A 22,964-nucleotide genomic window follows, 5' to 3' on the forward strand; every position below is an offset into this window, starting at 1 on the left:
AAAAAAAAAATTTGTGACTTGCTACTTATCAGTGTCAAAAAATTAACCTTTCATACATATTTGTGACATAATCCAAAATATCGTGCTCTAAGTTAGTACCTAAACTAAAAAAAATTAGTGTGTTGCTGCTTTGCTGAAAAACAATTGATATTTAGTATTTCATCCTAATTTTCTAAATATTAATTACATACAATTTTAGGAATGTTATAAATTTTGTTTTTTTAAATAAAAAGACATGTGTAAACCCTTTATTGATTCCAGGGGTTGCTGCAATTTATTCTTTTTTGATTGATGGTAGAAAACTAATATGGAAAGACTAACATACTCTTATTTTTAACATAAATATTAACGAAATGTAAAAGACGTTTAACATTGAATTTTTTTTTAATTTAAGGTGCAACATTGAGTCAAAAAAATTTATTAAGTGGTAAAATGAAAAATGTGTCAAAGTTCAGGTGGATAAATTATTAAAAAAAACTTTTGCTTTTACATTCAAGGTTTGCAATTTTCAACTCATTGATTAATTGGATGAAATTTCAATAAGAAAACAAATTCAACATATGCGTAATAGCTAGGAAAAGCCTTTTGAACACAACATGTGTACTAAAATATCGACATTTGCGCAATAGAAAAAGCTCATCCGCACTAGCTGATGCGAGTGCGAAGAGGCTAGTTTCATTAGTTTGAATATAAAAATGTAAGGAAATTAAAAATTTTCAAAAATGACTTAAACTTTGACCTATGTTTCAATTCTGGATATTAGTTATAGCTTGTATCAATCTTTCCCCTCAACTTTACTTTCGATGCCAATATGCCACTTCCACCAACTTGATTTGTAAATTTCGTCCAAAAGTGATCACATGTCACACACGTGATCACTTTTTCAAGGGTCAATTCATTATTCTACTTGTAATATAAAAACATAAAAGTCAAAATACTTCATGTATGTTGCCATTTTTTAGACAAAAAATATAATTGGACTAACGGATCGAATAGGTAAATTAGCTTCAAAATTAAAGTTGAGGGAGCATATTGATACAACTCATGATACGTATCTTGATCAAATTGACATATGGGTCAAAGTTTTATGGTGTGTTTGGATGGAGAAAAAAAAACTTGGAATTTAAACAAAACTCAGTATTTAAGAAATTACATGCTCTAATTTTCTTGTTTGAGTCTATAAATATAGAATTTTGTAAATTTTATGTGGAAAAAAACTTAGAATTTGAGGGCTGTAAATTCTAAGTTTAACTTCCACCTAAATTGGTGTCATTTTCAAAATTCTAATATTTACACAAAAAAAAAAAAAGCCGTGACCTCTTAAGGGAGCTGATCTTCATGGCCTGAGTACTCATCTTGGAGAGAGAGAGAGAGGGGTTTCTGAAGGAGAGTTTCAACAAAGAGAGAATAAATAGACAGAGATGATATCAGTGCGACTAATATCTCTATGTGGCTATTGTGTCCTTTAGCGCAGGGCAGCTTTTCTCAGGCTCAAAGGGACACTTGAGTCCTTGGGGTTAATTTCAATTGGAAAAGGAAAAAGAAAAAGAAAAACTTGGCACACAGAATCTCAAGTCTTGCTGCAAGTTGTGGTTTTTAATTTTTTATTTTCAAAAATGCCTTCATGATTGGGTGAAAATGAAAGGAACCAAAAGTTATATGATATTCCAATCAAAATCTTGTTGATTATATCTTTTTTTTTTTTTTTTGTAAGAGTTGATTATTTCATTTTCATAAATATCTGAAAGTTCTTAAGATATATATATAAGTACCATATTCTATTCATCATCGCGGCCACCACCACCGCCAATGCCGCTGTCACCGCCACCTCCAACACCCCAATTTTCACCGCCACCATTTCTCCCACCATTTGTTGGCCCCACCATCACCATCACAATCACCATCACCATCACCATCACTCTTTTATAAAACTACTATAAATTCCGTATTTAAATTTCATTATGATTTTATTTATCCAAATAAGAGAATTTTAAATTACTTCATTTTAAATTCCGTCATTTATGAGTTTCTTAGTAGTTTCAAATTATTTTATCCAAACGCACCATAAGTCTTTTTTAAAAACTTTTCCCAAAATGTAATGACTACAAATAGTAATTAACAAAAAACAAACTTCAAGCAATAACATCCAAATTAAGGGCCAGGGCCAGTTTGGTATTGCTATGAGAAAAAACAGCTGTGATGTAAAACAGTTGAGTGTTTGATAAACTATGTTTTCAAAAGTGATGTGAGTGCAAAAAATAATATCAAAGTGTTTAGTAAATGTTAATATAAAAATATTATGACTGTGTATAATTACTAAAATGGATATAATGCTGAAAGTGCATTTCACTTATTTGTTTGGTAAAAATAAAATGTTTTTTTTAGTTGTTTTTGAAATTTTTTGCTACAAATTTTTATTAGTATTAATTTTTCTAAGAACAACATTATTAAATAAGTATGCCTATTATTTTTTTAAGTATATTATAATTTTAATTGTATAAATGAAATATCATTATTAATTATCACAATACAAAATATAACTAACAATGGACATATTTTTTAATTTAAAATAAACAAATAAAAATTATAAAAATCAATGAGGGTATTATGGGTAAAAGAAAATATTCATTATTGCTGTGAGTCACTGCAGCTTTCAAAAGTACCTAGAAACCTGCTTTCTGTTTTTGCTGTGAGGAGTTCAGAATTGTAGGAAAAAACAGTTTTTTTTTTTTTTTTTACCAAACACCAAAACTGTTGTAGGTAATTGAGAATTGTCATCCATAGCAATTTTTGGGTACTCCACCACAATCCTAAACGGGGCCTAAGGGCCAGTTTGGTATTGCTGTGAGAAAAAACTGCTGTAAAGTAAAACAGTTGTGAAGTAAAGTCAGCTGTAAAGTAAAGCAGTTAAGTGTTTGGTAAACTATGTTTTCAAAAGTGTTGTGAGTGCAAAAAACAGTATCAAAGTGTTTGGTAAATGTTAATATAAAAATGATGTGACTATGTATAATTACTAAAATGGACATGATGCTAAAAATGCATTTCACTTATTTGTTTGGTAAAAATAATATGTTTTTTTACTTGTTTTTGAAATTTTTGACTACAAATTTTTATTAGCATTAATTTTTCTAAGAACAACATTATTAAATAAGTATGCCTATTATTTTTTTTAGGTATATTATAATTTTAATCCTATAAATAAAATATCATAATTAATTATCACAATATAAAATATAACTAACAATGGACATATTTTTTAATTTAAAATAAACAAATAAAAATCATAGAAATCAATGAGGGTATTATGGGTAAAATAAAATATTCATTGTTACTGTGAGTCACTGCAGCTTTCAAAAGCACCTAAAAACCTGCTTTCTGTTTTTGTTGTGGGGAGTTGAGAATTGTGAGAAAAAACAGTTTTTTATTTTTTTTACCAACACCAAAACTGTTGTAGGTGATTGGGAATTGTCATCCACAGTAGCTTTTGGGTTCTCCACCGCAATCCCAAACAGGGCCTTACTATATGGGATATCAGCATCAGTCCAAGTTTCAAAGTTGGTTTCTAGCTTGTTAATGATTATTCTTAGAAAATTGGTAGATGGTGCTTGTACCACATGGACGGTATTTTCCATCACCAAGATAGTGCTCATAGTACTAATTACACTACGAATTGTCACAAAATTAAAGGATATAGAGAGCAATTCACAATCTGTGAGGAAGTGGTCAAAAGCTAGATATTGCTTTTTCACTGAGTTGGTACTAGAGAAAGCATATATATGATGTTTCATACGTTGGGGTACGGTTGTTCCATATGTTTGACTTAGAAAAAGAAAAGTTCAGGAGAAAAAAAAATTTGGAGGCAAAAAACCTCATTTCTCTGTGTTGGGTGATTAAATTTACAATTTTACTAAAGATTTTTAACTTTTACACCACTTAATTGGCTTCCTTGCTTTATCCATAAAATTGTTAACAAGATATATACTTAAGAGTTAGTACTTTAGAGATGGATTACGAGACTTTTGTTAGATTCATTTAAGTATGTTTTTGTTCATTTTTTATTTTTTTTCATTTCATTTCCTTTTCATTTCATTAAGTCAAAAGATACTAAATCCTAAAAATCGGTTAGGCTAAAATAATTTTATTAAAAATTATTAAATAAAACAGGCACACAAAATAATTTTAGGCTAAAATTAGATTTATTAAAAATTATAAAAAATTCTAGATGCTTCACTAAAATGGGTTAGGCTAAAATAATTTTATAAAATAAAACAAGCACACAAAATTAGTCTGAGGGTAGAGTTATAAAGTGATACTTTTAAAACAAAATTTATAAATTAAGAAAAAGGCTCCCTCCCTATCACCAAAAAACATAGAAAGAGTGGGAAACTATAAAACTATCGAGACTCATTATACAATAATAATGCCAATTAACATGTACATAATGCATGTCAAGAGACTAAATAGTCTAAAAAAAGAATAAAGGTAGTATTATGAGAAAAACAGTGCATTACATTAGCTGACAAGTAAAAACAAACTGAAAATATAAACCATAAAGTAAAAGTAGGTAGGTGCCATGTACCTTCTAAGTTCTTTTTTTTTTTTTTTTGCTCAAAAAAGTAAATGCATTAAAAGCCCAAAAGGTAAACCCATATTACATAAGCCCAGGCCCGGGCATAAACCGAAACAAAGGCACAGCCCAACAAGCAAACAAAATTCACAGTAAACTACAAATAAGAAAGTGAAGAAACGACAACAACAGAACAAAAACGACAACAAAATCTCCTAAAGTTAGCCCTAACCAAAATCCAAAGCCAGCCATCCAACCACCACACCAGAATGGCACCAAGAACACCACAAGCGCCAACCACAAACCAGGACAACAACCACCAGTAGAGCTCCAGATGGAGCCAGAGAAGTCACTACAGTTTCCAGCAGATTAAGGAATGGGAGAACCCGCGCTTTATCCTTCGGAGACAGGGGAATGAGAGAACTCGTTTGGACAAACCATTTCGCACCAAACAACACCGCTGAAGAGATACCCCAGAAGTGCCACCTGAGCAGAGAGGTGAGGACTGGTTGTTGAAGCCACAAGAATGAGCTAGAAGCAGAGGAATTGATAGAAGCCCGTGAGAAGGTGAAAGAGATAAAGGGGAAAAATGGAATAAACATAGAGGTTAGGGGGAGATTTAGGGATGAAGAGGGCAGAAGACATGGAAGGAAAAACAAAGGGAAGCAAAAGAGAGGCATGAGGCCTCAGATCTAAGCACACCGGCCCAAGGTTATCGCCACCGACTCTCAAAACAGAGGGAGGAGCGAACAGAGCTTTTTGATAAAACCATCACATAAAGCTTATCTTGTACTTTATCTAGGAATTGGAAATATGCATATCTCCACGTCTTCTTGAGCATCAAAGGACCAACCACTCCCCAAAATCCTGTAATGAATCCAAGTGCAACAGAAATATAAAACCATGGAATCCGATGCGCACTCTTTACATCTTGGCTATTTTTAGTATCTGCATCAACGCCACTAGTGGATTGACACTCATTTGGAAGTGGGTCACCACAGAGTTTGGGATTCCCCTCAAATGCAGAGGCATTCAAGCCTTGGAGTTGACTGCTTGTTGGTATTGGTCCTTCAAGATTATTGTACGAGACATTGAAATCTGACAAGAAAGTAAGACTTGTCACTGATGCTGGAATTGTCCCAGACAAGTGATTCATGGAGAGATCCAATCCCTCCAAGTTTTTGAGGTTTGATATTTGGTCTGGAATTATGCCGGAGAAGCGGTTGAAGGAAAGATCCAACCGATGGAGAAGCTGCAATTGGCCGATCTCGGTAGGTATGCTACCACTGATGCTATTGTTCTCTAGGTATATGCATGGTGGGTAGTAAGACAAATAATTGAACTGTCGAGGTCTATCATCCATTTTATAGTCGAAGATAGGCAATTCAAGATAATTATGATCTACTTGAGCTGCAATTTGTTTAGATACCAACATGGGCAGTCTGCAAAGTTCCTTTGGAAATTCACCTGAAATTAAGTTAGCTGACAATTCTATCGAAGAGAGCTTTGGAAGGTTCCCCAGCCAACTAGGAAGTGACCCTGTGATTCTATTACTATGCAGTGCCAAGATCTGAAGCTTCTTGAGCTTATACAACCATACAGGTATTTCACCAGTGAGCCCACAGTAAGCCAAATTCAATACTCTAAGATTTTTGAAACCATCATAATCAACCATGCCAATATCATTTGCTGTCGGCATTTTCTCCCCTACAAAATTTGTACCACATGATAGGAATACGAGCCTTTTGCAACCCACTAATATCTTGAGTGCTCCTGTGACATTAGTCAGTCTGTTGGAAAAAAGGGAGAGGAAGGACAGAGATTTCAATGAAAGAATCTCAGGTTGTATTTGTCCCTCTAGATTGTTATCACTCAGTCGAATTGCTTTCAGGGACTTGCATGAGTAAAGACTTGCTGGAAACATACCAGTGAAGTTATTTTGCACTAGGTCAAGTTTAGTAAGTTGACCAAGTTTGGAGAAATTAAGGGTTGAAAGATTGCCTTCCAAGTTGTTGAATCCCAGATGTATTTCTACAAGGCTTGTGCAATTCATCAAAGAAGGGGGCAAAGAACCTTCTAGATTGTTGAAATTAAGGAGCAAGAATTTCAACTTAGAGAGCTTCCCAAAATGGAGAGGGAGGACGCCACTCAATTGATTAGAGTAGAGGTCAAAGATTATGAGGTTGGTGAGGTTGACAACTCTATCATTAAGGGCTCCGTAGAGAGAATTAAAAGGTAATGCAATTTCTTCAAGTTTGGTAGCATTATACATATCTTCTGGAAGTATTCCTGAGAAGTTATTGTGACCAGCACGAAAAACTTGGAGTTTGGAACACTCCCCTAGTCCACGAGAGATACTGCCATTGAATCTATTGAAGGAAAAATCAAACAGCTTAATCAAGGGACAAGAGTGGAGACAAACAGAGGTTGGGATAGAACCTGAGAAGGTATTGTTGCTAACACTGAAGCTAGTCAAATTCCTAGCTTGTCGGAAGAATGAAGATGAAATTGCACCATGGAAATGATTATTGGACAAATTCACTGTTTGAATACGAGATGGTAAAAAAAACGGTAGCTCTCCAGAAAGAAAGTTAGAGCTCAAATCAAGGATCTCAAGGCGATTCAAGGACAAGAAGAATCCAGTTTGATCGAGTGTACCATAAAGTGGATTATGAGAGAGATTCAAGTATTTCAGATGTGTGAGATTTGAAAGTGACTGTGAGAATGAGGGAAAAGTACCTGCTTTGAGTTTGAGTCCTTTGGAGGGTAAGTGCAAATGTGTGACCCAACCATCCTTATTACAAGTGATGCCATCCCAATTGCAGCAATTAAAGGACATCCAATTAAAGGAAGGAGAAGACAGAGCGAGGGAGAAGGACAGAAGAGCGGTGCGCTCAGTTTGGTTGCATGCATATGCATGAATATTTGTTGAAACCATGGAAGAGAATATGATCATGAGAAAGAAGCCATGAGCCATTGGGTGATTTGCAGGCTGCACTAGCATGTTTCTTTGTGTTAGATTTAGATTACTAATCACAAGTTTATAAAGAGTTGGAATCAGAGACAAGAAAAAAGTATCTTTTTTTTTTTTCTCCTCGACTTGAAAATGATGCTTGATTAAACAACAAAAAATCACTTCCAAATTGGCAAATTAATTAAGAATATGTGGAACGAAATTTCCAGTACATCGAACAAAGCGGAGACCTGTCAAGACCTGCTTATTTTAAAGTCTACTATGACGTACTCTATGGGATATAAGAATTATCAGTCCAGGTTTGAAAGTTGTTTTCTTGTTAATGATTATTCGTAAATTGATAGATAGTGCTTGGCAGTTGGCACACATATATGGAGGGTATTTTCCTTGCCACCACCACGATTGTGCACATAGTACTAATTACACTACGAATTAATTGTCACAAAATTAAAGGATAGAGACAGAAATAGAGGGCAACAATCTGTGATGAAGTGATGGACGGCTAGATATTGCATGTTTCACTGAAAAATAATGACACCTTAATAAGTGAGTAACAATTTTATTCTGTGGTATATTATTCTCGTTTTCCAACAGTATTTTTACAAGGAAAACTAAAGGTATAAATAATGTATATTTATATATAGTATGATATAACTGAGCGTGTTATGTACTTAATGGATATGCTTTATAGTTTTAAATTTATAATTCTACAAGGGATGTGTTATACTTATACTTTGTGGGATGTCTTAGAATTTGAATTAAGTTAGTACTGAATTAGTAATCATTCCATGACTATTGGTACTAAAGAAAGCATATATATGATGTTTCAGATGTTGGGGTTGTTCCATATGTTTAACATAGAGAAAGAAAAGTGGCGCTGGAGAAAAAAATGTTTAAGTATGTATGCTTTCATTTAATAGAGAATAGTTTGGAAAGAAAAAGAAGACAGAGTTATAAGAACAAATTGTGCCTTAAATCAGCCCCCAAAAGAAAAAACTGAAAAACATAGTGTTGAATTGTCAAAAAAAAAAAAAAAAATACAAAGGTTGAGGTTGAGATTGGATTCTCATGTACCATGTGCCACATTAATTTCAAACGAAAACAAGTTGGAAACTGAGAAAATGTGGATTTATCTGGAAGCTTAATTATCTCTTATCAGATGAGATTAAATTTAAATAGAGAGAGTTATTGCATTCCCATTTGATCTCATCACTTAGGCTTCCCATGGACTCTATAAATAGAGGAGGAAGGATTCAAAAAAGATGTACTGTTGCTGCTCAAATTCAAGATAGTGGCCTATGGTGGTGTTCTATCTCTTGAGTTGGGGGTTCAGAAACAGAACCCCCCCATAAATTGCTTTCAATAAATCATTTTTCTCTCAAGATCCTCCCATAAATCTATCATCTTTCAAGAGATGGAAAATTAATTTTTAGTTCTGTGCTAAACCCCACAAAATATATATATATATATGCAGAAGTCAAGCATGGTCCGCTTCTCTTCCATGTGACTTTGCATAATTGGATGCTTGGCTAAGTCATAAAAAGATTGTGGCAATGGAATCCATTTAGATAAGAGAGACCAAAGAAGAAATATGTTATTTGTTTTTTCCATCTTTGACATATAGAAAAAAGGGTCCAGCCATTCAAATGAGATTAATCAATTAATCCTACAAGTCACCAAGGAAGGCTACTAGAGTAGTTTTATTGTAGACGACGGGGAGTGGAGTTCGCCAAGTCCAGGAAAGGCCATCAAAGTTAACTTATAGGACAACCCCAAATTTCATGGGCTCACCGCATGGTTAATAAATACAAGGGCAATGGTCAAAACTAAGCCTTCAAGCCCCTAAAATTAATGGGTTTTTGTTCAAACTTTGAGAACCCATTAATAATTTAAATTTGCCAATTAACAAATAATTGGTACAAAATAAACAAACTTCTTTCCTAAATTCATTCGTCCATTAAAAAAATAAAATGTGTCAATTAATAAATAATTAATAAAAAATAATTAGTGGGCACATTTCTTCCATCCCAAAACTCAAATACAACTCTCAAATGGTACAAAACCAATTTTCTCAAATGGTACAAAACCATCTTTCTCCAATTTGTACAAAACAAACTTTCTCAAATGGTACAAAATCATCTCCCTAAAATTGGTACAAAACCAAATCTCGATCTCAAATCCAAATCCTAAATTCAACTTTAAAGTGGCACAAAGCCAACCAAGTCAAATTCTTTTGCCAACTACGTTCGGTTTGATTCCTCTAAGGATACGTACGCAACCTATATTTAAATTTAAGTCCAACCGACTCTAAATCAAATCCGTCCAAATTCTCCAGAAATTAGTTATACACACGAAAGTCACTGAAATGATTTTTCAAATCAAATCCAAGGGCTCTAAACCCTACCCAAATTACTCAAATCATTTAAAAGGGTCATTCACCTATTTAATTTCTAAAAAGCTTAGAACAACGTGTGGTTTGATTCTGTAATGGGTAAGTAGGCAACCTAAAATATGGGTGCAATCGCAATCGCAAATAAATTTCATTTCAATGAGTCTTTTATCTATTGGAAATCCAAACACTTATAGAATGATCCGTTGGTTTCATTGCAATTGGGATCAAATGATATTCCCTTGAGCCAAGGGATTGTAAGTAAAAGATGTATTCCATCTTGAATGAGTCGTACTCTAAATAATAAAACTCTATTCCCTAAATGAGTAGAGTGAAATTATATTGGGTAACAATATAATTATTAATATATATTTATCAAATTTTTTGTTCAACACATAAGATATAAAGTAGGTGCAATCTAGCTTCTAAATAGAGTCAATCTTGGGTTATTGTTGTAGGAGTAGTGGATGAGAAGGACTAGAGAGCACTGATTCTAAGCGCCGTTTTGAGAGTCGACTCACCCCTCCCCCTTATCCCACTCGCCTCTCCCTCTCTCTCTCACCTGCCTTTAACCTTCATCACACTTGCCTCTCTCCATCTCCCTCCCTTCCCTCCATTCTCTCTCATTTGTGTTCTCTTTTCGTATTTGAACTTTCCTTCACCCCTTTGTGGTGATCTTTCATCCTCTTATGGTGATCCTTCACCCTATTGTGGTGATTGTTTGAGCTATATGCTCAGATCTAGAGGTATTGCATCCTCTTTTTTCTTTGTGCTTCTCTCATTTTATTTTCTCCCCTCTTCTCATAGTTCCTACTCTATTCCCCTTTTGTTTTTGCCTTTGTTCCCTTATCCAAGCCCACCCAGATCTCAAGCCCTTGTTGGAATCATTTGTGGTTTCCTCACTTGGAGTTGGTGGACCATTGTAGCATTTGTAACTACCACCTTAAAGCGATTTTTCGTTCCCCAATCGGATTATGTGTAGGTGGAAACACCTCAATTTTTCTCAATTCCTTTATGTAGTACTTCGGTTCTCTTGTCTCTCTTTGGTGGTTGCGGGTCTTGCTTGGTTTGCTGTGTTTCAATGATGGAGATGGTTGATGTTTTTGGACTAGGGTTGTGCTTAGATGGTGGGACTTGCTTCTCTTTCAGGATTTGTGTTTGGCTAGGGTTCATGCAAATGTTCTTGGGAACTTTATGTTTTAATCTTTTTTATCTTCGTACTTTTTCTGTGTGGTGTTTGCTGGGCTTGTGCCTCTTGGGCCTTCATGATTGTAATATGAGTGAGGTTATGCAGACCACCCTCAGTTGCTGAGTTGATCACCCTAACATATTTTACCTAACTTTTTCCTATTTTACCCTTTATTGCAAAAACATGATAAAATCATCCAGATCCATTCGGTGGTTATCTATCGAAACATTCACCAATGTTCGGCAGATAAGTGTCGAATAAATATAAACATTTCGACAAATAACTGTCAAATGCCTTTTTCATCTCCATTAGGTGGTTATCCACCGAATAATCTACCAATGTTCAGCAGATAACTGTTGAATAACCACAAATATTTCGGTAAATAATTGTCGAATGACCCAACAAACAAAATTGAATTTTTTTGTTTTAAAGGTAAAATTGAAATTTTGAAATAGGGTGGTCAACTCAACAGTTTAGGGTGGTCGGAAAAGCACCCCTCTTGTAATATTTTGCCTTCTGGGCTTCTTTAATGAAATGTTACTTTCCGAAAAAAAAAAAAAAGAAAAATAAATAGAGTCAATCTTGTATATTGTTTAAAATTTGAAAATATATGTATCTCAGCTAAAATGTGAAGAGACACTTATTTAAAATCAATTGGTAAAAAGTAAAGAGGTGTACGTAAGACCTTATATTTTGTTATGCAAGTTGAGATTTTTACTTTCAACACCAAGACAATAACAAATGATTGAAAAACCTCATTAATATTGATGTCAGCTTTGTTCTTAGCTAGTCTCGTTTGTTTTGGGCCATGTTTATGGAATAATTAGATTGCTGATCACAATTAGTTTGTATATATATTGGAACAATTAAATTAAAGAGTTCGAAGCAAAGTCAAAAGAAAAAGATTTTATATTTTTTTCTTTTTTGACTTGATATGATGCTTAACACAAATTTTCCAAACCCCTCAAAACGTTAATGCTAGCTTAATACAACTTTTCCAAACCCATCAATACGTTGAAGAGTTAGAAGCAAAGTCAAAAGAAAAAATATTTTTTTTTCTTTTTTGACTTGATATGATGCTTAACACAAATTTTCCAAACCCCTCAAAACGTTAATGCTAGCTTAATACAACTTTTCCAAACCCCTCAATACGTTGAAGAGTTAGGAGCAAAGTCAAAAGAAAAAGATTTTATATTTTTTTTCTTTTTTGACTTGATATGATGCTTAACACAAATTTTCCAAACCCCTCAAAATGTTAATGCTAGTTTAATACAACTTTTCCAAACCCGTTGAAGAGTTAGAAGCAAAGTCAAAAGAAAAAGATTTTATATTTTTTTTCTTTTTTGACTTGATAAGATGCTTAACACAAATTTTCCAAACCCCTCAAAACGTTAATGCTAGCTTAACACAACTTTTCCAAATCTCTCAATACGTTGAAATCATTTCCAATTAATATAGAGACCAAAGCGAAGATTTGTCGATCATTAGATCTGAAGAGGAGGGCCTCCATGTCAGTTTTATGTTATGTTTTAACTATGAGACTTTGTCTTCATTTTAGGAGGGTATGAGGTAACCTGTTGCAGATGGGGTCAAAAACTAGGCGGATCGAGGAAGCAGAGTCAAGTACTTCTTGCAGTGCTCAGCTGTTATAAAAATGACATTAAGTACTCGATACCATTGCCTAACACTGGGGGCATAATTTCTAGTTTTAAATAATTTACTATACTTTCAATATTCCATTTTACCTTAATCAAAAAAAGAAAAAAAAATATATATATATATATATCATTTTACCATAGAAATAGTGCTACTATTCCCACTCATATACTATTTCTCCACCCACCTTTTATTCCCATTCACATCAAATTTTAAGAAATAATAATCTTCTTTTTTCACCCTCTAATACCTTAAAATACCCTTATTAATAAACATTTTTTCCACCTCTTCTCTTTCTCTGTATTTTCTTTTTCTCCCATAAACATTAAACTCTATCCACTTAACAACATTTAAACCCATGCACAAACTCATACTCCTAAATCAAATATAACGTGAGTGAGAGGATAGTTGATTTATTCAAACTTGGTTACATGCCCAAAAAATTTTAGGCTGCAGTACTGAGACTGTGAATAAGAGAACAAAGAAAACAAAACTATTGAGAAACAAAAAGATTTAATAATATGAAATGAGAGAAAATTTCTGTAAAACTCAGATATTAGTAAAACTAAATAACTAAACCTTAAGAAATCAGAAAAAAACAATCATTCATATGATCAATTGTTCATCATCAAATTGCTGCAGTGAACCTTTTCTTGTTTGAAGCCACCCAATTCTCATGCCTCCAATCAAGATGAACCCTCAACCTCTCGATAGGGTAAGTAATCTCATCCCCAGTGATCTCAAATAAAACAAAGTAACTCGACCCTCTCTTCCCAATAACACTTCCGACCCACCATTCGTCATTGTCAAAAGCGTCAGCCAGGTCCAGATAACATTAACCCAATGCCCGAATCTGGTCGGGTGGGCAAGGTCACCCACTTGCCACGGAGTCGATCAAGAGGAACCCTCAACCTCCCCTAGCTAGTAGTAACATTAACTGTAATTTCTTTTAATTTTTTCCAATATCATAAATATATATATATATATCTAAAAAATGAATCATTAAATATCAACTTAATTTTTTATTTGCATTGATTGTGTTTAATGAAAGCTCTTACAGATTGTTCTTACGCTTATAGACACACAAACATATATTTGGTTATCCTAAGTTAGAGAAGCAAGTTTATTAAGAGCAACTTATCATGTAAAAGTTATTGACAATCACATTTAAGGTGTTTTTTATTTGGAAGGAAATCACATTTAAAGTATTGAAAATATTGCAAAATTTAGTGAACTTATAGGCAAAAGTAATTAACAAGACATCATTAAACTCTTTATTTTTTGATCGAACTTATTTAAACTCATTTTCTTTTACTATTAAATAATACTCATTTAATAGTTTTACTAGCCACTCAACACACGCTTCTGCGTGCATCAAGTGGCTCTCCCTATTTCACATACTTGAAGTGGCTCTTACGCGTACGTGTGAGATGACTTAATTTTCTATTGTGCATACGTTATTATTTTCTTATAGGCTACAACATACATTATCATTTTTTTAAGTTTTGGCCGGGTTCAATCTAATGATTTTTTCTACGGCAAATATTGTGAGATTAATTTTTCAATGTGTCTTATTTAAAAATGACACTTATACTAATTGCGACTTATGTTTTGTATTAAATTTTGTATTAAATTTTTTTTTGTTGTCAAGAAATACTTCATTTATGGATGATCGATATATATTGACATACGGAAGTAATACATGAGAGAGCCAACGTGACCCTTTTTCCACCTCTATGTGTACTTGGGGAAACATAAGCACCTTCTTCGCAAGAAGATATGCTGCCCAATTGCATACATATATAGATAATATAATGAAAATTACAACAATTAATATGTAGTATAGATTCGTGAATTGGGGTTGGCCTGGTTGGTCGAGGTCAAAAATTCTCTTCCTACACATTTGGGTTCGAACCCTCCCCTTCCCCTATAATCTCAAAAAAAAAAATATATATATATATATTATATATAGTCTGATTCAGGTGTGAACGTCTCACACTGAATCATCGTTCGACACTGATGAAAATTACAACAATTAATATATAGTCTAGCTTCCTCTAAAATATATAACTCCTTTAGCCTGCCAAAATTTCAGTGGCCACAGGAGAGAAAGAAACCAACTAGTACGTCCTTGTGAAGCAGCAGCCATAAGTAGACCCAAGGAATAAAATTTCGGATTTCGAAGAAATTTTGATAAATTTTAAATTTCGACAAAAATTAGACAGAAACGACGGAAATTACTATCAAAATACGAAAATTTTGAATGAAACCTTACTATATGTTTATTTAACATATTATCTACTACATTGATAAAAAAACATTGAAGAAACTAAATTATATAATTGGTTTTATGTGATATAAGATTAATATAATGCGCGATGGAGGTAAATACTATTAAATAAAATTAGTATATTCTTTAGGATATGATATAAGATATTAGAATTTAGGCCTTTTAGGGTATTTTTTATATAAAAATGTATTAAAGTTTAGGATTTAAAAACAACTAAACGAAACCCCAAAAGAGCTGAATCAAATCTCAAATCATTTTTTTTATTTTCAATTGCCCAAAGGCCCCAAACCCCAATTAACCCTAAATATTTTTTTTTTCTTTTCTTCTTTTTTCTTTCCTTCCTTTTCTTCCCTGACTCCTTTTCTTCCCGTGACTTATCTTCTTTTTTTTTTTTTTGGTCGAAGACTTATCTTCTTCCCTCTGGCTCTAGTTCATTTCTCTCTCCTCCTTCCAGTATATTGCATCTCTTCTCTCTCCTTAGTCCTCCCACTCCCTCCCCGATCTTTCCTCCTCTTCCTCCTCTCCCTCCCAGATCTCTTCTCTTTCTCATGACTCTTACACAAACTTTGGATCTCCTTCAAGACCACAAAACAGAATTACCGAGCTTGAAAAAATGAAGGGGACCTGAGAAATAGACAGGGGAAGGCAGAGGAAGAGCAAGTACGTGGTGCTGTAAGAGCGAAATTTTCGAAATTTAAATAATTTTGGCGAAATATTCACGAAATATCAACGAATAGGTGATAAAATTTCCATAACCCCAAAAATTTTGAAATTTTATACCTTGCGTAGACCATTATTATCCCAATTCCATGGATCTAATTTTCTATGTATTGTTATTTAAAAAAGATCAGAGTTCAATCTACCATTAAAAAAAAATAAAATAAAAACTTATCATATATTACTTTCAATAGAGTGCTACTATTCCTACCCTCTTTTCCTATTTTGCCACCCACCTTATATTCTCACCATCCATTAAATTAAAAAAAAAAAAACACCATCCTCTTTTCCCACCACCCATTATCCCTAAAACACCCTAATATATAAATTGAAAATTTAAGCACTATTCTCACCTTTCAATCTTATCATCACACCCGGCCCTTCTCTTCCTTCATTTTTTCTTTCTCTCATAAATCCTAACTCCATTCACTCATAAAAACTTTAAATTCATCTTACAAACTCATACTTTTCTTAATCACAAGGTATGATCATTTTATATTTTAAATTTGTTTTTAGTTTTGGGGGCCGGTGAATTTGATCATAAATTTCATTCTTTCTCCACATATTTTTAGCGGAAGTGGGGAGGGGGTGAATCGCAAATTTCATTCACTTTCCGCTTCTTTAAGAGGGTGGGCATACTATTGTGGGACTTTGTTTCATATAGGGAGTTTAGATGGGTGGATAGAGTAGGATGAATTCATTTGTTTCTTTTTAAGTAGGTCTTTAAAGGTCATTTTATAAAAGGCTGAACTTGTCGTTAAATTTTTTATTATAATATGAGTGAGAAAATAAGACAATTAAGTGGGTAGAAATAGTACTACTCCTTTCAATATACCATTTTACCTTAATCCAAAAGCAAAAAAAATATATATCATTTTACCATAGAATTAGTGCTACAACCCTATATTCCCATTCACATCAAATTTTAAGAAATAATAATTAATCTTCTTTTTTTACCCCCTAATATCCCTAAATTACCCTTATTAATAAACATTTTTTCAACCCCCTTCTCTATTCCTTTTTCTCGATCCCATAAACATGAAAGTACTCTATCCACTTAACAACATTAACATAGCCATGCTAACATAGCCATGCACAAACTCATACTCGTAAATCAAATACAACGTGAGTGATCAGAGGATAGTTAATTTAATCAAACAGGAAGACAGTTAGAGAGGAGGGGTGTTAAATCAACCATAGATTCAAACTTGGTTACATAGGAAACATACCAGTGAAGTTATTAATCCGTAGTTTTAAGTTGACTAAGTTTGGAGAAATTAAGGGCAGAGAGATTGCCTTCCAAGTTGTTGTTTCCCAGATGTATTTCTAGAAGGCTTGTTTGTGTTAGAACTTAGATATAGATTACTAATTAATCACAAGTTTCAAGATGCTTGATTATGTGGAAAGCGATTTTCAGTATAGAGAACAAAGCGAAGACCTGTCATTGGATCTATGGACTTGCTTATTTTAATGTCTACTCTTAGGGCCAGTTTGGTATTACTGTGAGAACAAACAGCTGTAAAGTAAAACAGCTGTGAAGTAAAGTCAGCTGTAAAGTAAAGCAGTTGAGTGTTTGGTAAACTATGTTTTCAAAAGTGTTGTGAGTGCAAAAAACAGTATCAAAGTGTTTGGTAAATGTTAATATAAAAATGATGTGACTGTGTATAATTACTAAAATAGACATGATGCTAAAAATGCATTTCACTTATTTGTTTGGTAAAAATAATATGTTTTTTTACTTGTTTTTGAAATTTCTGACTACAAATTTTTATTAGCATTAATTTTTCTAAGAACAACATTATTAAATAAGTATGCCTATTATTTTTTTTAGGTATATTATAATTTTAATCCTATAAATAAAATATCATAATTAATTATCACAATATAAAATATAACTAACAATGGACATATTTTTTAATTTAAAATAAACAAATAAAAATCATAGAAATCAATAAGGGTATTATGGGTAAAATAAAATATTCATTGTTGTTGTGAGTCACTGCAGCTTTCAAAAGCACCTAGAAACCTGCTTTTTGTTTTTGTTGTGGGGAGTTGAAAATTGTGAGGAAAAGCAATTTTTTATTTTTTTACCAAACACTAAAACTGTTGTAGGTGATTGAGAATTGTCATCCACAGCAGCTTTTGGGTCCTCCACCGTAATCTCAAACGGGGCCTAAGTCTATTTGTTTTCCTTCTTCATTGTCTTCTGATGATCTCCCCAAAAAATATCTTCTCCCTTGCATTCTCTGCCTGCAATATATATTTATATAGGATATGAATTATGCTTTATTGTCTTCGAATGTTATGCTTTATGTTTATCGATCTATAATACACAATTTGCCAATGGTAATGTAGAGAGATGTCAATTATGTCCATTTTATGTTAAACATTTTCAATAATACATTTACAAGCTAAGGTCAATATAGTAATTATATATTACCCCACTTTCTGTCCACCCTCTTTTTCTCTTTTTCTATCCATCCTATTTTTCTCTACAACACCGTACTTTTTTTCTTCTCTCCCTACTATAACTTCCATCACTAGGATTTTTGCATGTATTCCCTTATATAAAAGAGTATTTATGTAAAACAAAAGAGAGAAGAAGAAAAAAAAACAAAGGAAATATCTTTTAGATTTCTTTTTTCTTTTCTTTTCACTCTTTCTCTTCCTTCCCACTCCAATTAAACCGAAGAGAGAGAGAGAGAAAAAAGAGAAAAAAAAAGAAAGAGAGATATGTACGGTGAAAATTTAATTAGCCAAAGAATAATTAAAATAATATTAATTAGAGTTAATTACAAACCTGTTTTGTCCAATTGATGAAACCAGTGATAAAAGCAAGAAGAGTAGATTGCACAACGGAGCCAACCACTATTCCAATCCAAAGGCCTTTACCCCTTAAGTGTAAAGCAAATCCAAGTGCAGCACCCACCGGAAGTCCAACCAAATAAAATGCCCCAAGAATCACATATGCCCCTACGCTGCCATCCACTTCCTTTAGCTACCCCTGATCGATAAATCCAATATTTGTGCAAGTATATGTGTGTAGGTAGAAACAAAAGATATAAAGGAAGATCAAGAACTGTTTCTAATAAGTACGTACCACTCAACCAAGCATGCATGTATATGGTAGTAGGATGTTATGTTGACGAATTGATGATTCATACAATGGATGTTTTATAGGCCTTTATTCAAAGAGTATCTCTGAAAAACAAAAATAAGTTAAATTAGAACTAATTTAACCATTTAATCACTTGATGATTTTAGTGTTTATCATAGACACTATGTTGATTTATTTATTTGGTCACAGTACGTTAATGGACTAAATCCATAGTTTTTTATTTGGTTGATTCTTTGTATTGCATGTAGAGTTATATATCTTAATTAAAGAGACAACTACCATCCCAACTTCTGGTCAAACAATTGTTTGATGATATTTCAATAATATACTAGAGGCGTCAACTACTATCTCAACTTCTAGTCGATCACCAACTAATGTGGTATATAACTTGTTAATATTTCATGCTTACTGTAAATAAATGAAAAGTGTCACATCAATTGCTATTTGTAAATAAGTAAAAAGTGTCACATCAATTGCAATTTATAAAGTTGGAATAGTAGTTGATAACTCTAATACTACCTTTTCTTAAGAAGTGGATATCCCAATATTTAGAAGGATCCCTATGAACAAAGAGATGCTAAAATAACTTGTATGTATAAAAGAGATAATGAAATAACCTGAAAGAACTGCTTGTAAGCTGTCCATAGAGACTGAGAGACAAATCAAAGGAGTCATAGCTGCAACATAATTCACCACCTGCTTCTCACTGCTAAATGCATATCCCAGAACATCCCGACAATAGAAGAGAGTTGTGCAGCCCAATTAAACAGCCCAAACAGCCACTCGAGATGCTTGCGGATTCATTTGACACTCGAATACTGAAACATAGTTTATGTATTACTTTTATTTGAGTAATCTTCTAACACCTATCGGTTAGTGTTTTGATAAACACAGCACGTTATAGAACAAAGAATTAGTATGTAATTAAAGATAAAAACTTTTATGGAACACGTATATATTTTATGTGTATCATAAAAAAATAGATACACATATATATAGTTTTTTTTTTTTTCGTGGTGCCATAGCATGTTGAGAGTAATGTGGAGCAATGTCCCACATCGGAAATCTAGAGCTTAGCATATGTGCTTATAAGTCTTGGACCTCTCCACCCATTACCAATTGGTTTTGGGTTGGATGCTCTAATTCTATCATGGTATCAGAGCTTGGTTATCCGCGTGTAAGGCCTAACGGTCACACGTGCTCCCACGTCACCCAATACAATTTGTTCACGTGTAAGGCTCAAAAATCTCGCCACACGTGCGGGGGCGTGTTGAGAGTAATGTGGAGCAATGTCCCACATCGGAAATCTAGAGCTTAGCATATGTGCTTATAAGTCTTGGGCCTCTCCACCCATTACCAATTGGTTTTGGGTTGGATGCTCTAATTCTATCATAGCATACCTTGCAGCCGCTCCGAGTCCATATGATAAATTGAAGTGCAGTATAGAGATTGTAAGGCTACATAATCATGAGGAATACAAGAGAGTTTGAGTGTATATCTGAAAAATTAATAGAGTTCTTTAATTATAAGGTACTAACAAAGTTAAACATTAACCAAAAACACCTAATCTATTTCTATTAACCTGTGGACACTTTTCACCAGCCAAAACATAGCATGCGGACACCTTCTAAAAGACTAGCATCAACGCATCACCAAAAGAACGGACAACTGAAATTGCAAGTCTGCAACTCCAATAAACTGCAGTTAGTAATTGCAACTGCAACTGCAAGTCTGCAACTCCAATAAATTACAGTTTCAGTTCACTTGCAGTTCCAGTTCCGTACAATTTCTGCAGTTTCAGAAAGTGAACTAAACATAAAAAATTAAGAACCTGCTACTGATAAGAAAGGCATGGGGATGGAGTTGGCTTCCCCAATAACTCTCTAGGCGTTGTTATAGTGAAGAACTTGGCTTGTTCTTCGACAACATCGCGACAAGGCCGGGATCAGAGTCAACGTTGAGGCTCCGATCGGATTTGAGGGTTGCTGGGTGTTCCGAGCTCACAGGGATGAAGAGGGAAGAGAGAGGAACACAAGGGTGGTCCTCTCGTTGCCATCCATGGCCAGACGCGCACATACGCCGTCAAGGAAAGTTGCAGCAAGGGAGAGCAAGAGAGAACAAAGAGAGAGTGCTTGGGGAGAGAGAAAGAGAGTGATGAAAGAGAAGATAAATTTCAGAAATGAGAGAAAGAGAGACGTGAGAGAGTTTTGAAAAAATTTAAAAATTAGCAACCATGGCTAACATAGAAAACATGTACCAAACTAGTACCAATAAATGGGTAACCAATCCACTCTCAAAGTGATCTAATTATTAAATATTTTAAATATGTGTATTACATGTTACAAACAATAAGTAAAGTGTAGCAAAAAGTAATTATTTCTTATTAATATCTCCCTTTCTTTCAAAAAGGTGGTTGTAAATTGTAATCAGGTACTGAAATTGAAGTTTAAATACCATATGGAAAGCACTGGAGTCAGACTTCAGATTTGGTAGAAGGCCCGACAACAAAATAACCAGCTCACATGACCACCATTTAAGACTGCAAATTTATTCGTCAATATAAAAGTAAAAGAATAACAAAAAATTAATAACAAAAGTACCACAGGTCGTTTTCAATTGAGTCCTTAGGGTTTCAATTTTTTCAGTCCGGTACATATATATAGTAAGCTTTCCTAAACAATCTAGTCCCTAGCTAACAAATGAATTCATAAATTAGTAAGACGGAAAAGTAACGTGACCCTTACATGAAACGTTTAATTTAAAAACTTTAGTTTCTAATTAACGAAAGCCAACTTCTAGCTAGGACCTTATTGAAACAAATATTGAATGCTACACCTGATTGACGATCATGTGACATCTTCGTCTCACTAGTTGATGAATATTTTAGATAGGGACTTGATTGCCTAATTCTAGGGATCAATGTAGTCATTTTCCTTAAAAATTTATTTTCAAATGGAAAAAAAAGGGGGAGAAAAATATTTACCAAACCATAAGAGCAGAAGGGATAGCGAAGCAAAATAACTCTCCAATGTGAAAATTTGATCCGGGTCTTCTCCAAGGCTGAAGAATACATGACATACAGCCCCAGCAATATCACATTCAAACAAGTGGATAAACTAAAGGCAATGGCTGCACCATTGCTTCCCAATCCGAGCTTATAAACAAGAGCCCAACATGTAGGTATATGGATATATAAGTAGACTGACAAAGGAGCAAAGGAGCATTGGAAAAATTGAACTCTGAGTCTGAAAGTAGCGAGTTAGTGGTTTAAGAATTGAAGCACCAAATAGTGCAGGAATAAGCCACAGTGAGTAATTGCGTGCTTCAAGGGATATTATGGGGTCTTGCCCTAATAAATGTAACAATTTGTCCATGATCGAAAACCCATAGCAGATAAATTAACTGGCCGGAAAACAAACCAAAATAAAAGAGATGATAGCAGTGCAAATTTGTCAGCCGAAGTTGGCCGATGGAGGGGTGGGGTTCTGCAATTGGGGTTGATGGGTTCTTTGATTTATTTTATTTTTTTTCATATTTTTCTCTGTTAATATAAAATATTTTAATATAATAGTTAAAGTAATTAACCGTAGTTAATATACCAATGCAAAGGACCAATAAGTTTGGGTTATGATCGAATTCCTCCTCAACTCACGCTTACCAGTCCCGTCTAAACACAAAATGTGCTTACAAAAACCAACATGAGGCCCAAAAAAAAATATTCCAATTAAACAACAACAAAATTCAGAAAACATACCAATTCACCACCAAGACTACCACACCATACCATTAGCACCACATGCAACATGGCCTTGACCAACAGGCAACAGCATATATAACTCAACAAGGAGCCAGAGGAACCATAAACCAACAAAGCCAAGCGCCACGTACCACTGATGATCCACGAAAGAGACACAAAGGGTAGGGATGATGTTCCACCGACTCTCAATCAATTGAAAGAGATCGAGAATGGAGCAACGAGACCAAAAAAGAAGTCACTTTAACTTTGTGCTAATTATACCAATTGTATAAGTTGAACTGTGGACTTTTGTCGCTTGCAAATGTAT

The 22,964-nt window shown here is 33.8% G+C and overlaps 1 protein-coding gene and 1 pseudogene across 1 annotated transcript; both read right to left on the bottom strand.

Annotated features, from left to right (window-relative positions):
- Window positions 1-4,559: 4,559 nt before the first annotated feature.
- Window positions 4,560-7,360, bottom strand: LOC147286582 (receptor-like protein 2). The gene is made up of 2 exons (XM_086240567.1): window positions 7,307-7,360; window positions 4,560-7,178 (listed from the first exon to the last, which is right to left on the bottom strand). Exons 1-2 carry the CDS (start codon window positions 7,358-7,360, stop codon window positions 5,280-5,282), a joined length of 1,953 nt encoding a protein of 650 aa, XP_086096693.1. The 3' UTR covers window positions 4,560-5,279.
- An 8,260-nt stretch (window positions 7,361-15,620) lies between these two features.
- LOC147286583 (protein DETOXIFICATION 3-like) lies at window positions 15,621-22,274 on the bottom strand (annotated as a pseudogene).
- Window positions 22,275-22,964: the final 690 nt, after the last annotated feature.

The sequence above is a fragment of the Dryas octopetala genome, chromosome 4 (genome assembly GCF_963921425.1).
Source record: "Dryas octopetala chromosome 4, drDryOcto1.1, whole genome shotgun sequence".
Classification (NCBI taxonomy): domain Eukaryota; kingdom Viridiplantae; phylum Streptophyta; class Magnoliopsida; order Rosales; family Rosaceae; genus Dryas; species Dryas octopetala.